We start from the raw sequence: 14099 nt of genomic DNA on the forward strand, positions 1-14099 counted from the left end.
TTAATGCAAATAATAAATACTCTGAAGTGGTTGCATTATTTGAATTTGCACTACACACTTCCATTGGTCGAGAAGCAGTTTTACATAATTATAACTTCAAATACAAATTTGAATATGTGCAACCACTTCAGGGGATTCATTATTTGAATTAATCAGGGGCCTAGCTATAGTTCTTTTTCTTAAAAAGTATTGAAACTGGCCATGATACTGAACTGGCTCAGGGGACTAAGACCTGGCATGTTGACAAGGCCTCTCTGGTCACCTGGAGCACCTGAGAGGGCACCTGAGAGAGGCCACAAGGAGCTCCAGCTCTCTCTCCTTGTCTTCTGATCATGGACAAACAGCATGAACAATACTGGGGAGAAGTGCTCAGCTGAATTAATATGGTGTCCTTTTTGAATATTATTGTTGAATATCTTTCTCTTTGTATGACTAGAAAAAATTTTAGTTAACTGCTAAATGTTCCACAAATGTCTCTTCATTCAATCATGAACCTGAACTCCTAGGAGACTAGCTTGAGTCAGATCATGGTCTGGACAATAATTACTCTTCATCCATTTTATTCTTCCTTATGGATAGTTACACCAAGTTTTTTGAATGATTATAGTTTCCATTTAATAGACTTTGCAATATTCTGGAACTTGATGTAACCAGTACAATGTTGTCTGAAAATAGGAACATCTGAAGGATTTCAACACCTATATAGAATCACTTTTCCAATTGGACCCTTTGATGAATGTCTTCCATGATAGTAGCAAACATCTTTAGCCAACCTATTTCTTCCTATTTTGTGTTTTGCTTGATATAAATAAGAGGGTCATCAAACAGTTATCTCTGGGTTTACATCTTCACCAAGGTGGTGCAGTAAAACAATGCTGCATTTGGGGTCAGAGAACACAGGTTTGAATCTCAGTTCTCCTACTTACCATCTTTGTGCAGTCTAGGGCAAATCACTCAACATCTATCAGATCTCTTCTAGAATTATGATCCTGTGATTAAGATTCCTCACTGTCTTCTTGGTAAAGAGCATATTCTCTAAGAGAATCTTCAGAGCCAGTCAAGTGGTTCCCCTCCTGGGCACCTGGAACCCACTTTCCCCACATCCCATCTCAAAAATGAATTAACTTTTAGTTCTTTTGGGTCATTGACAATTATAATAATTGAGATACAATGCTTCAGGTGTCTCAATACCCATATTACTCAAAGATTCGTGATGGTGATGATTAATGAAGATCATCTCTCTCCAAAGACTAGTTTTTATTTATGGGTATTACATAATCAGTTACAAACAAAGAACACTGAGAATCATCTTTCAATGACCAAGAGTTCTTTTTTTAGCAACAAGATTCCTGGAAGAAAAAAAAAGTTTGCTTTCATTGTTGTTGTTTTGTCTGTAGCTAAGGTTTTTTCCCCCCTCAGATTTCATCATCTGAGACTCGAACATTTCAGGACCTACAAAAAAAAAAATTCTAAACCCAGTCTAACTGAACAAAGAGTTAATTTTCTACTAAACCAATCATGCTATTTTATAAGGTACTGAGTATGTTTAGGAAGTTTTTCCAGACCATATCTTTGACTTCCACAGAGGCTTCAGATGCTGCAACTTAAGGTGATAGAAACATTAAAAAAAAGACAAAGTAAACTTAATACCTGTGATGACAAGGAAGTAAAAAATTCTGGTGTCTCCCAAAATGAATATTAAAAGGGCATGTGGTGAAGGATTCCACCCAGATCCATAAAGAGAGTGGAGTGGTACGAGTTTATGTCCAGAGCCAAAACTTAGTGTGCTGACAGCATTTGTCTTCCTTCAGCAGGTAGCAATAGTTGAGTTTAGCACTTACTTAGCAAAACAAATTGGTTAGAATAGGAGGCTACCAGATCATGGATTGATTCCCTAACCAAGGCAGCTCTACCCCTTTCCTGCCCTTCTCCCTCTCCTGGCAGTTGCCTTCCCAGTAGTAATCCCTTCCACTACGGGAGACCCTGCAATTCAAAGTCTCTTCCTCACCCCATCCCAGCCCACCCGAATTTGATTTGTTCCTTACCAGAATGTAAGGCACCAGGCACCAGAATTGCCAGTTAGACTTCTACTTCAACTCAAAGGGATTTGACACTTGTTTGATCTCTACCCTCACTAAGTTTATAAAAATGATAAAATAATATTCTCAGAAAAAAAAAGCAAATACAATCAATTTAGAGAATGGGTAGTGCATGCACAAACAACATTCTTTTCACCCACAGACAAATGACTTGAAAGAAAGAAAAAACAAAAGCATTAGAGTTGGTATATAGCAGTCTTCATTATTGTTTCTGAAATGCTTAACAGATCAGTCACTGGGGGGAGGGGGAGAAATAAATAGTACATTGATTTTCTGCTGCACAGACAGGGACCTTCCATCACACTACTGGGAAAGGATGACCTGATGAGTTCACAAGGCAGGAATATTTTTTTGATCATTTTTCCAGATTTGGAACATGGTCTTCAGGATTCCTCATCTTGCTTTATGCAACTGCCAAACTCATTAGACATTCAGTTTCCCCATCCAGGGGTCAGCCATCCTGCAAACCAAATGAAATACTGATTATATTAGTGAACTTTAACATAATAGGTGTTTTCTCTGAACGTTTGTAAAAAATGAGTTTTGGAGAAGATATTGAGTGCCCAGGGCTATACTGGTCTCCGAATAGATGCTTGATCTTGATAAATTTTTGTCAGTGACTTCCATCATAATTAAGGATTGGGAAAGCACCTATGATCTCATTGGTATAGGTGAGGAAATTTCCCCCAACTACCTGTTGTTGTTCAGGAGTTTTACAGCCATGTCTGACTCTTCGTGACCCCATTTGGAGTTTTCTTGACAGAGATACTGGAGTGATTTGCCATGTCCTTCTCTGGCTCTTTTACAGATGGGGAAACTGAGGCAAACAGGATTAAGTGACTTGCTGTGGATCACACAGCTAGTAAGTGTCTGAGTCTGGATTTGAACTCATGAAGATGAATCTTCCAGACTTCAGGCCCAACACTCTATCCATTTCACCACCTAGCTATAGGTTAGCACTTTATAGTAATACAGAGCTACCTAGAACCCTAAGAAGGTTCTACATGACTTGCTCAATGTCACACAGCCAGTATTTGTCAGAGACAGGATTTCAACCCCAGTAATTCCTGACTTTGAAGCAAATTCTCTAGCCACTTCACCAAACTGTCCTACATTATAATTAGACAAATTCCCAGGAAACAATTACTTTGAAAATGCTACTCAGTCAAATGCACCTCCCTCCTATCAGTAGAGAGGGAAAGGGCTAGGGAACAGAATGCCACACACATGGTCAGAATGGATCACTAGAAAAGTTGGGTTTATTTAACATCTTTTATTTGTTACAAGGGAGGGCTCTTTGGGTGAGAATGGGTGTATACATGGAACTAATTAATGGAAGATCAATATGTATTATACATTACATAACTATAATTATGTATAATAATAAGCAAGTACTAATACATAATTATAAACATGTTTTTAAGAGAAAGGACTTTCACACTTTCATATACAGTCCCAACCTCACTACACCCCTCCACCCCAATACCTAACTGTGCTGAGAATCTATCAGGTAACTGATTGACCTCCAAATACTTGATAGACAGCTGGGAGATTCACAACCTCCCACAAACAAGAAACAGTCTAGTACAGGGTGAGGTGACCAGATTCCCAAAATCCATCAAGTGTTTGCATGTCAGATGATCCCTTTCTACTCAAAGACCCACTTCCTCTGATTTATACACCCGAGGCTTAGTAGAGAGTATTCTTCTCACTCAAAGCTACATTTAGTGTTGAGCTTCTCATGGAGCAGCAGGGCAAAGTCATTGAATAATGGATTTCTTTTTGTTTGAAATATTTTGAGGAGAGGAACAAAAAACAAACCCAAGATCTCTTCACAAACTGTGCTGAAGGCAAAATCAATAAATCTCATACCAGTCTGATAAATAAAAGGACATCTGTCTGGCTAAGAGAAAGGGCAGGACTAATTCTCAGACACTTTAAAATAAACAGGCTACAGCTCAACTTAGATCAGATGGACAAACAGAAAGGAGGCCAACAAATAGGGGGTGGGGACAAAGGAAAGAACAGACAATAGAGCTGTGTGTGTGAGCAGACAAAGGAGACTTCACATCTAAGACTGCTTGTTTGCTTGTTCCTGCCAGTGAAGACTAATGACATTTGGGGAGGTGAAGTATTTTACACATTAATTGTTTTACATTATAGGATAGTCAAGTCTATTCAACAAATACTTATTAGGCACTGGGCCTGTGTGCCAGGTACTATGTTAGCTATGGGAAGACAAAAAAAAAAAAAAGACAAAAGACAAAAATGAAATGGTCCCTTCTCTAGTTGAAAGTAACTTTAAAATGTGATTAATTTTAGGTAAGTATTGTACTTCTCCTTCCCTAACTAAAAATATCATAATATCAGACAACTCCTTAATTTACAGACAGAGAAACTGAAGACCAAAAATGTTCAGGAACTTGACCAAAGTAACAAGTTAGAGAGTCAAAATTTGAATGCAGGTCCCAGTACTCCAAATCAATTCTCTTTCCACTGTACCATGCCAGCTCCCAACTTCATAGGTATGTTCTTGCTAATGGTAAATCCATGGGTGGTAGGGAAGTTCAGAGATTACCCTCAAAGAATATTGATGAGAGGCAGTATTGTATAATGGTTAGAGTTATGGGTTTAGGGTCAGGAAGCCCTAGATTATCCAGTCCAGAGATATCCATCTCTGATACTCACTAGCTAGAGTAATTAATCAATCAACAAATATTTATTAACTGCCGATGTGTCAAGCACTGCATAAATTGTGGGAGATAGAAGTATGAAGAATGAAAACAATCCCACTTATGAGTGCTTAGTCTTTCTGGGTCTCAGTTAATTCATCTATAAAATGGGGCTAGTAATACCACTAGCAGCTACCTCACAGGGCTGCTTGCTGTGTGAAACTCCGATAAGATAATGTATACAAAGCAAAAGTACTTCACAAATCTTAAAGCACTCTAGAAATGCTTATAATTATTATTGAGTGCAAGCTGGAAGGAGGTCTTGTTTTGGGCCCCAAGGTTCTGATCCTCATTTTTATCAAAGCCTCAAATGAAGCCAAAGGAAAAGCCTGTATCAAACTTGACATGAAGCTGAGACAGCTAGCCATTTGGATCACAGAAATCACAGAAACAAGATTTTAAAAGATCCCAATAAGCTGGAATGATCATCAGAAATAAGTAAGATAAAATGTACCAGATACACTGGGTTCAATGACCTGTATTTACATTTCTAAAAAACCTAATGCACAGGTACAGGATGGAGGACAACATGGCTTAACTGCAGCTAATGTGGAAAAGACTTGGGGATTTCAGACATGGCTGCTTAAAATCTTTAGGCAAACTTAAGCTGAATTAATAGTAATTTCATATCCATATTAAAGGAGGCAATATTCTTAACATATTCTATTGGCCAAACCACACCTAGAATATTAGGTTTAATTCTGAGAGCCACAATTTAAGGACATTGACAAACTGGATTGTTTCCTGAAGAGAGGAATAAGGATGGGGAAGGGTCTGGAAATCAGAAAATAACAGAATATCTCAAAATTTGAGGGGATTTCAGGGGCCATCTAATCCAATCCACAACTGAACAAGAATTCCTTCTACGACGTATCTAAGAATTAGTTATCTGACATTTATTAGATGGGGGGAGTCCCCCAACATTAAACTTTTGAATCATTCTAATGGTTAGGAGAGCTAGGTGGTGCCGTGGATAGTGTGTTACACTTGGAGTCAGGAAGAACTGAGTTCAAATCTGGCTTCAGACCCTTATTAGCTGTGTGACCCTGGACAAGTCACTTAACCCTGTTTGCCTCAATTTCCTCATCTGTAGAATGAGCTGGAGAAAGAAATGGCAAGCCACTCCAATATCTTGCCAAGAAAACCTCAAATGGTGTTATGATGAGTCTGAAACAACTGAAAAACAAACAAGAAAACACAAGATTGTATTCATTTTGTGCTGCCATGTGATCTATCTCTGGACTCATGTTGAGCTTGCAGTCCACTAAAACCTCTACTTTTTTTTTTCATATGAACTCACATGATGAGGTTGAAGGGAGTGGACATGCTTAGCCTAGAGAGAAGAGGATCAGAGAGGGCGCCTGTCTTCAAATATTTCAAGGACTATCATATGAAAAGTTAAATTTATTCTCTATCTCTTCCTAAAAGCAGAATTAAAACCCACTGGTGACAGAAGTTATAGAGAGGCAGATTTTGTCATAAAATAAGGAAGGACTTTCTAACAATCGAAACCATTCCACAAATGCATTGAATTCCTTTCTTGACCACTCCCCCCTTCCCCCCAAGAAAAGATTTATCATATGCATTGTTCAAGGAGACTTTGCCTTTTCATTAGTCAGGCATAGGTTACTGAGAGCATCCTTACTTAAGTGGGAGATTGGATTAAAAATAATAACAGAAAGCACTTATCTAGTACTTTAAGTTTTGCAAATATTATCTCATTATATCCTGGCTTTGCAACTTACTATCTGTGTGACCTTGGGCATACAACATGTGGTTTAACCTCTCTGTTTCTCCGTTTCCTCATCTGTGCAGTGGAGTTAGATTAGATGACCTCAAAGCTTCCTTCTAGCTCTAAATCAATGGTCCATTTAGACAGCGTTTTGTCTGATAATAGAATAAGGGTCCTTCCTTATGCTCTCTGTGACAACAAACATCAAACTTTAGGAATAATAACACCAAGTTTCCTCTCTTTTCTTTATCTTTGTGGATCTATCATCAGTCACTTTATCTATATTCTTCTTGAACCAATTTGCATGTTCAGTTTGTTTTTCCTCATGGGATAATGAGTTTTACATGCTTCATATTTTGTGGTTGACTTGAGGAGCAGTCCTACATTGCAATTGAGCTGAACTAGAGATATTTTAAAGTCTTTCCTCCCCCTTAGATTCTCTGATAGTTGCCTCTCATTTCTACAGGATGTTAAATCCTGCCATGTCACTGAAATCTCCTTTGGTGGGGTAAATTTTACCACTGCCCCTACTTCTGCCCACCCCTATCCATCCATCAATCAGAAAGAATTTATTAAACATTTACTATGTACCAGACACTAGAGAGACAAAGACAAAAATGAAAGTGTCTCTGCCCTTAAGAAGTGCTCTATGTGCCCCTTGTCCTGGGCCACTGCCACCCCCAGATACTGTGCCCTGCTTCTCAGCTGAAACAATCTGGTTAAACATATTGGTGTGGAGAAAACATTAAAATGCACATGATAACTAGTATTTATATAGGACCTTAAGATTTGCAAAGGGCTTTGCATATGTCAGCTCATCAAATTCTCAAAATGACCCTGGGGGTAGATACTATTATCTTCCCCACTTTGCAATTAAGGAAACTGAGACTAAGAGAGGTTAACTTACCCAGGATCATACAGCTAGTTAATGTCTGAGGCAAGATTCAAACTCAAGTCTTCCTGACTCAAAATCCAACATTATCCAGTGAGAATAAGGTCGTTGCATAAAACCTCCATGACTCTCCCTAGAAATCTGCATGATTAAAAATCCTCTAGTCCAATCTTCTTAGAAGCCAGCCAAGGAAAGTGTGATTCAAAGAGTAACTTGCTCAAAGCCAGTTAGTAAGTGGGCAAAGAGAGAGCTAGAACCCAGATATCCTTATATTCTCATTCTTGCCTCCATATGAAAAATCTGACTAGCACTAGGCTTGGTATCAGAGTAATTGGGTTCATATCCTGCATTTGTCACTCACTAATTACCTTGGGCAAATCACTTAATCTCTGGGTTTTCATTTCCTTATGTGGACAATGAAGGACTAGGCTGGGCATGCTGGTACCTGCTTATAATCCTTGCTACCAAGGAGGCTGAGGCTGGTAGATCTCTGGAGCCTGGGATTTCTTAGCTGCAGTGGGCTAAGACGATCAGATGTCTGCACTAAACAGTGAGTAAGAGGTGAGGGAGAATGGGGCATCAGGGTACCTGAGGAGAGATAACTGGCCCAGATTGGAAACGAAGAAGGTCAGAGCTCCAGGGCCAATCAATACTTGGATAAGCCCTGTACTTACAGCCTGGGTGAGATAAAATTGTTTTTAATTTTAAGAATAAAATAAGGGAGTTGGACTAGATGGCTGCTGAGGTCCTCTCTGGCTTTAAAATCTATAATCCTGTGACTTTAATTCCATTTTTATACATCATCAACACCAACCTCACATTCTTGGTTGGCTTCATTGGTGTCTGCTCCATTCTGGTCCTGTTCATGTTCTGTGTTCTGGGTCACCATGTTCATCATGTTGACCTGCCCCCCAGGCTTCTCATTCTCCCATCGGGCAAAGCCTTTGTCCTTTCCAGCTTTGCCATGGAACTTGGATTTCATTTTGGGGAAGGTATGAGATCCTGAATCACCCCATCCAGACTCAGGCCAGATGGGCTCCGTTTGAGTGGCCTGACTGGTGGTAGCCCGCTGAAGGCGCACGGAGATCTTTCGAGAGGAGCCTGTCACCAGTGTGATGGCTCGGCTGTCCAGATCCTGATGTCCAGCAGCAACACCAGGGAACTCAAACACCTCATCCTGAACTGTAAGGGGAAAGGGGTCTGGTGTTATTTAATATACAGAATCACAGAATTGTAGAATTTTAGAGTTTGAAGGGACCACAGTAGCCATCTAGGCTAACCCATACCAGAGTAAAGAATCCCCACTACATCACACCTGACAAGTGGTCCTCTAGCCTCTTCTGGTAGTCCTCCAATGAGAAGTAACCTACCACCTATGGAACCAGCCTATTCCATTTTCTTAATTGAGTACAGGAAGTTTTTCCTAACATCAAGCCTCAATTTGTCTCCTTGCAGCTTCTACACATTGCTCCTATTTTCACCCTCTAGAGATAAACAGAGCATGTCTAATCTACTGTTTTAGTTCCACATGACAGCCCTTCAAATATTTGAAGACAGATATCATGGCCCTTTCTCACTATTCCCTTCTTCTCTTTTCTGAGCTAGATACCTACAGTTCCTTCAATGGTTCCTCATGGGGCATGTTGACTCAAGGCCCTTTATAACCCTGCTGCCCTCCTTTGGATGATTTCTAGTTTATACCTGGCATCTCAGGAATAAAGACGTGTAAAAGTCATACTTCGAAGTCCCAATACCTCTATACCCACAAGACTGGGCCACAAACCAACATCAGGCTGCCAATTACTAAAAGTTTACAACATACTGCTGTTATTCTAGACTATAGGAGTTCTTAACATGAGATTCATGAATTTGGTTTTTTTTTAATATTTTGATAACTGGATTTTTAAATTATCCTATGTATTTTATTTTATACATTTAAAAACATTATTCTTAGAAGGTGCCCACAGTCTTACCAGATTGCCAAAGATATCCAAAACACAAAGAAAGAGCCCCTGTTCTAGAGTATTGGTCTGAATATGAGCTGCCCCTAAAATTACATGTCTTTGAAAGGGAAAATATATATATATATATATATATATATATATATATATATATACATACATAAGTATGTATAGGTATATACTGAAAAAAAATGTCATTCTAGTTTACTCTCAGGTTCTGTATGAGCCAACTGAGGAGGAAAGTACAGCTTATATATGGACCAATATGGAATATATTTTTTCATACTACTGAGATCTGAGTGATTGAATAGGCTTAGATCTAGAGACCAACATAAATAGAAGTGTACTACCTGGAGGCAATGATGGGCTTCCCGGAAGAGAGCCATGACTGCTTCCCATGGAGGGCCCCCTTGCAAATTTCCTGCATGCCAGCACAAGGAGGTCTTTGCACTGCTTGTGACAGTTGGCTCCGCAATCTGTAAAATTTCAACATGTACATTTCATTCCTTCATTCAACAACCACTTACTTAGCACCAGTTGTATACTAGACACTGGGAACTTGAAGGCAAAAACAAAAACAGTCACTTCCCTCAAAAAGATTACATTCTATTGGAGGAAAAAATAAGTAAATATAACATAAAATTTATAAGTAAATTCAGAGTAATATGGGGGTGGGACAGCCCTCTTCATGGGAATGGGGAAGGGGAGAGATAGAAAAAGCTTCATCTAAGAGGTAGCTCTCAAGTTGTGCTTTGAAGGAAAGTAGGGATTCCAGGAGGTAAGAATTAGAGGAAGTTGATGTTAAGTGCGAGGACCAACAAGCAGGCTGGTTTGGATCCAGTTAGAATGCATGAAAGGTAGTACATGCAATGAGCCCAGAAAGGTGGGATTGTAGCATGATCTGCTCTGACATCACTAGGTCTGACTGCCCCACAGGGCCAAAAAAAAAAAAAAAAAAAGCAGGGAATCTGCAAGCTCCCTTGCATACTTCACTGTTCAATTGCTCCACAGGTTTTATTGTCTTTGATTATAGCCAGAGCCAAATTACCAGCAACTCTACCACATACACAAAAGCATTATAAATAAAGCTAACCCAGAATTAGTGCAACAAGAAAGAAGTTTTTATACAGTTCTCATCCTCTCCTGAATAACAATTAACAATAATAATTGTAATAATAATTTAGCGTGTATGTATTTTATGTATGTGTTTGTGTTCCTATGCTTAGTTGCAGGCTTTCCCAGGACAGGGAATGGATCTCAGCTGCCTTTGCATCTTCTTACAGAGCCTCCTAGTTTTTTCCTGCAACATAGAGAGGCTGTTAAAATAAGCAGTGACTGGGGCAGCTAGGTGGCACAGTGGATATCTGACCTTAGAGTCAGGAGGACCTGAGTTCAAACTCGGCCTCAGACACATGACACTTACTAGTTGTGTGACCCTGGGCAAGTCACTTAACCCTGATTTCCTCACTAAAAAGAAAAAAAGAAAAAAAATAAGTAGTGACTGATTAGCTGAATAGTCTTTCTAACAAAGACAGAAACAGTGAAATTGTAGTCCTGTTCTGCGCATTCGCTCAGGAAGCCAAATTAAATACTGCTTCAATAGAAATGAAGGTATATTAACTCAAGTCTTTGAGACCACTGAGGTTTTAGTTGTTCAGTCATGTCCAACTCTTCATGACCCCATTTGGGGTGTTCTTGGCAAACATACTGGAGTGGTTTGCCAAAACTGAGGCAAACAAGGTTAAGTGACTTGCCCAGGGTTACACAGCTAGGAAACGTCTGAGGGCAGATTTGAACTCAGGAAGATAAGTCTTCCTGATTATAAGCCCCAAACTCTATCTGCTGTGCCACCCAGCTGCCACTGGAGTGCTAATTAGTAATTAATTCACTAAACCTAGTGCCTGAGTTAACACTCCACTGAAAACATATATGACCTGCGCCCAGTAACTAACTTGCCAAAACTAAATATGGCCTATGTGCATGTTTGTATGCATGTCTATGTGTACTTCCTTCAAGAGGCCTTTTCTTATGCCCCCCAGTTGTTAATGCCCCCATGTATTCATGTTGTACATAACCTGTGAGGCAACAAGGTGGTCCAGTGGTTAGAGCACTGGAACTGGAGTCAGGAAGACTTGAGTTCAAATTCAGCCTCAGACACTTACTACCTCTGTGATTCTTGGTAAGTCAATTAACCTCATTTATTAAAAATGGATAATAATAGCACCTGCTTCCCAGGGTTGTTATAAGAATGAAATGACGGGAGCAGCTAGGTGGTGCAGTAGATAGAGCACAGGCCCTGAAGTCAGGAGGACCTGAGTTCAAATCTGGCCTCAGACCAAACACTTGACACACTAGCTGCGTGACCCTGGGCAAGTCACGTAACCCCAATTGCCTTAAAAAAAAAAAGAACGAAACGAGATAATATTTGTAAAGCATTTTGAAAACCTTAAAGTGCTTTATAAATTCTAACTTATTATCTGTGAATCTTATATCCCCCTTGTAAAGGGATTCTTAATCTTTTTGTAATATGAGTCTCTGTCAGTCTGGAAAAACTTTCAGACCCTTTCTCAGAACAATGTTTTTAAATGTGTAAAGTAAAATATATATGATTACAAATGAAACCAATCATATGGAAATACAGTTGTCAAATTAAAAACAAATTCATGGATGTCAGGTTAAGAACTTTGTATTATTTAAGATACGTGAGGGCAATCTCATTTTTGTCTTTTTATTCCAGCACCTGGCACATAGTGAGCCATTAACAAACACTTTGTGATTGATTGATTAATTGTGTGTTCAGTGAGGGTGGAGGAAAGGAACAAAATTTAACTATACAATAGCCATGGTCAAAAATGAATAGAAATCTGTAGCCTGAAATATGTAAGGATGAATAAAAGGTGACATTTAAAAAGAACTTTATGTGATCCTCATCACATTTCTCTAATGCGGGTACTACAGATACTGCTGTCCTCATTTTGTAGACGAAGAAACTGAGACTCAGAGGGATTAAGTAATTCCCCCATTGTCAAATAGCTAGGAAAGTATCAGAGGCGAGACTGAAATCCAAGTCTCTGCTGACTCCACCTCCAACATTTTTCCCAACCCACCTTACTAAAAACCATAGATTTTATTTAGGACCATTAGTGGCTCCAAGAAGGTAGAAGATGGTATGGGCTTGAGATTTCACATAATCAGGGCAATTCATGGCACAGATATTCCCTTCACTGATATAGATTGCAACTCTTTGGCAATATAAGAGTCTCAGTTTTTGGGGGCATTGAGAGGTAATGTAATATTCTAAGGATCACATAGTTGGTATGTGTCAGAGACAGGGCTTGAACTCAGGTCCTTCTGACTTTGAGGCCCATGTGCTATGACATGCTGCTGTTCATATATTCTATGTAGAACATTTTAAATCACGTTAATGTGCATGCCATATGTATATCATGTTCACAGATTGAACTATCTGTAAAGATATTTTATGTAACCAGATTAGTCAATTAAATGGGCTACAAATGTGGTCTATTCAATTGAAAAGGGCAAAAGGGAATTTTTGGTTTTCTCTCATCCTTTCCTGTTACCTATTTAATTTTTGCAGAAAAGATAGTCAACAACAAGTTTACCATGTACTATTATTTATTACTATGTTAGGATGAAACACATGAGATTACTATATATCATAGGCATTAAAATGTATTAACTTTTCCCTTTAAGCAGTGTTTGATATCATGTATTTTTCTGCCCCACTTAGTATACTTAAACACAAACATAAAATTTTATTGATGATAATCAAGGAAAACTTAGAGATGGGTATTCAATTTATGTGGCCTGTGGAGGTAGCTTACTGAGAGGCAGAATATTGTGGTGATGGAGGGAAGATTGACCTTGTGGTCCAGAGATGTGTTAATGGGACTTGGGAATTTATGAGATATATTATAATGGGCAAGTCACTTAACCTCACATCTGTATAATGGGGATAATAATAATTGTACTACGCACAAGGCTGCCATGCAGATCAAACATAATAATGTATGTATAGTGCTTTGCAAACCTTAGAATACTATATAAATGTGAAAATTTGTCTGTTTGCTTGTCTAGACCTATGATTTCATCCTTATGGGGTGGAATCCCAATATGGAAAGTTTCTCCAAGGATGTAGATCAGGACCTCATCTATAACTTAAACTCTCTAACTTAAAAAACAACCACCTTGCTGCTCACATTAGAAATCATGCCCTGGAGGATTCAACTCTTCTATCTCTGTCCCTCCAAAGACCTCGATGTCCAGATTGGTGATTGCCTCTCCTGGCTCACTACTTCAGGAAATCTCCAGTAATGTTCACTTAACAGCTTGCTCTCTGGCCATCTCTTCCACAGCTTCTACAAATGGCTTTCATGGGTATCCCCCTCCCTTCAGGCCTTGAAACATGATCAGTTCAACTTTGTTATTGTTCCTGGATGGCATGGGTCGATCTGCTCTCCTGGCCTTACTCACTGAGGAACTTTCAAGCGAAAAGCCCTCCAGGGCCACCACCCTTTGATCAGTAATTGTCTCCTTCTATTAGAAAGTAAATTCTTAGGGGCAGCTAGGTGGCACAGTGGATAGAGCACCGGTCCTGAAGTCAGGGGGACCTGAGCTCAAATCTGGCCTCAGACCAAACACTTGACACTAACTGTGCGACCC

The 14099-nt window shown here is 39.3% G+C and overlaps 1 protein-coding gene across 8 annotated transcripts in view; it reads right to left on the reverse strand.

Annotated features, from left to right (window-relative positions):
* Nucleotides 1-1238: 1238 nt before the first annotated feature.
* Nucleotides 1239-14099, reverse strand: part of RASGRP3 (RAS guanyl releasing protein 3) — a 156182-nt gene continuing 143321 nt past the window's right edge. For 7 of the 8 annotated variants that reach the window (XM_027850449.1, XM_027850445.1, XM_027850448.1 and 4 more), the window contains 3 exons: nucleotides 9767-9892; nucleotides 8270-8637; nucleotides 1239-2559 (listed from right to left, as the gene is read on the reverse strand). In XM_027850449.1, coding sequence (XP_027706250.1) covers nucleotides 2551-2559; nucleotides 8270-8637; nucleotides 9767-9892 — 503 coding nt within the window. In that variant the 3' untranslated portion in view covers nucleotides 1239-2550. The remainder of the gene's footprint in view (nucleotides 2560-8269; nucleotides 8638-9766; nucleotides 9893-14099) is intronic. The other variant, XM_027850451.1, reaches the window with a different exon arrangement.

Source organism: Vombatus ursinus, unplaced genomic scaffold (genome assembly GCF_900497805.2).
Source record: "Vombatus ursinus unplaced genomic scaffold, bare-nosed wombat genome assembly UNPS02009062.1, whole genome shotgun sequence".
In the NCBI taxonomy this organism is placed as follows: domain Eukaryota; kingdom Metazoa; phylum Chordata; class Mammalia; order Diprotodontia; family Vombatidae; genus Vombatus; species Vombatus ursinus.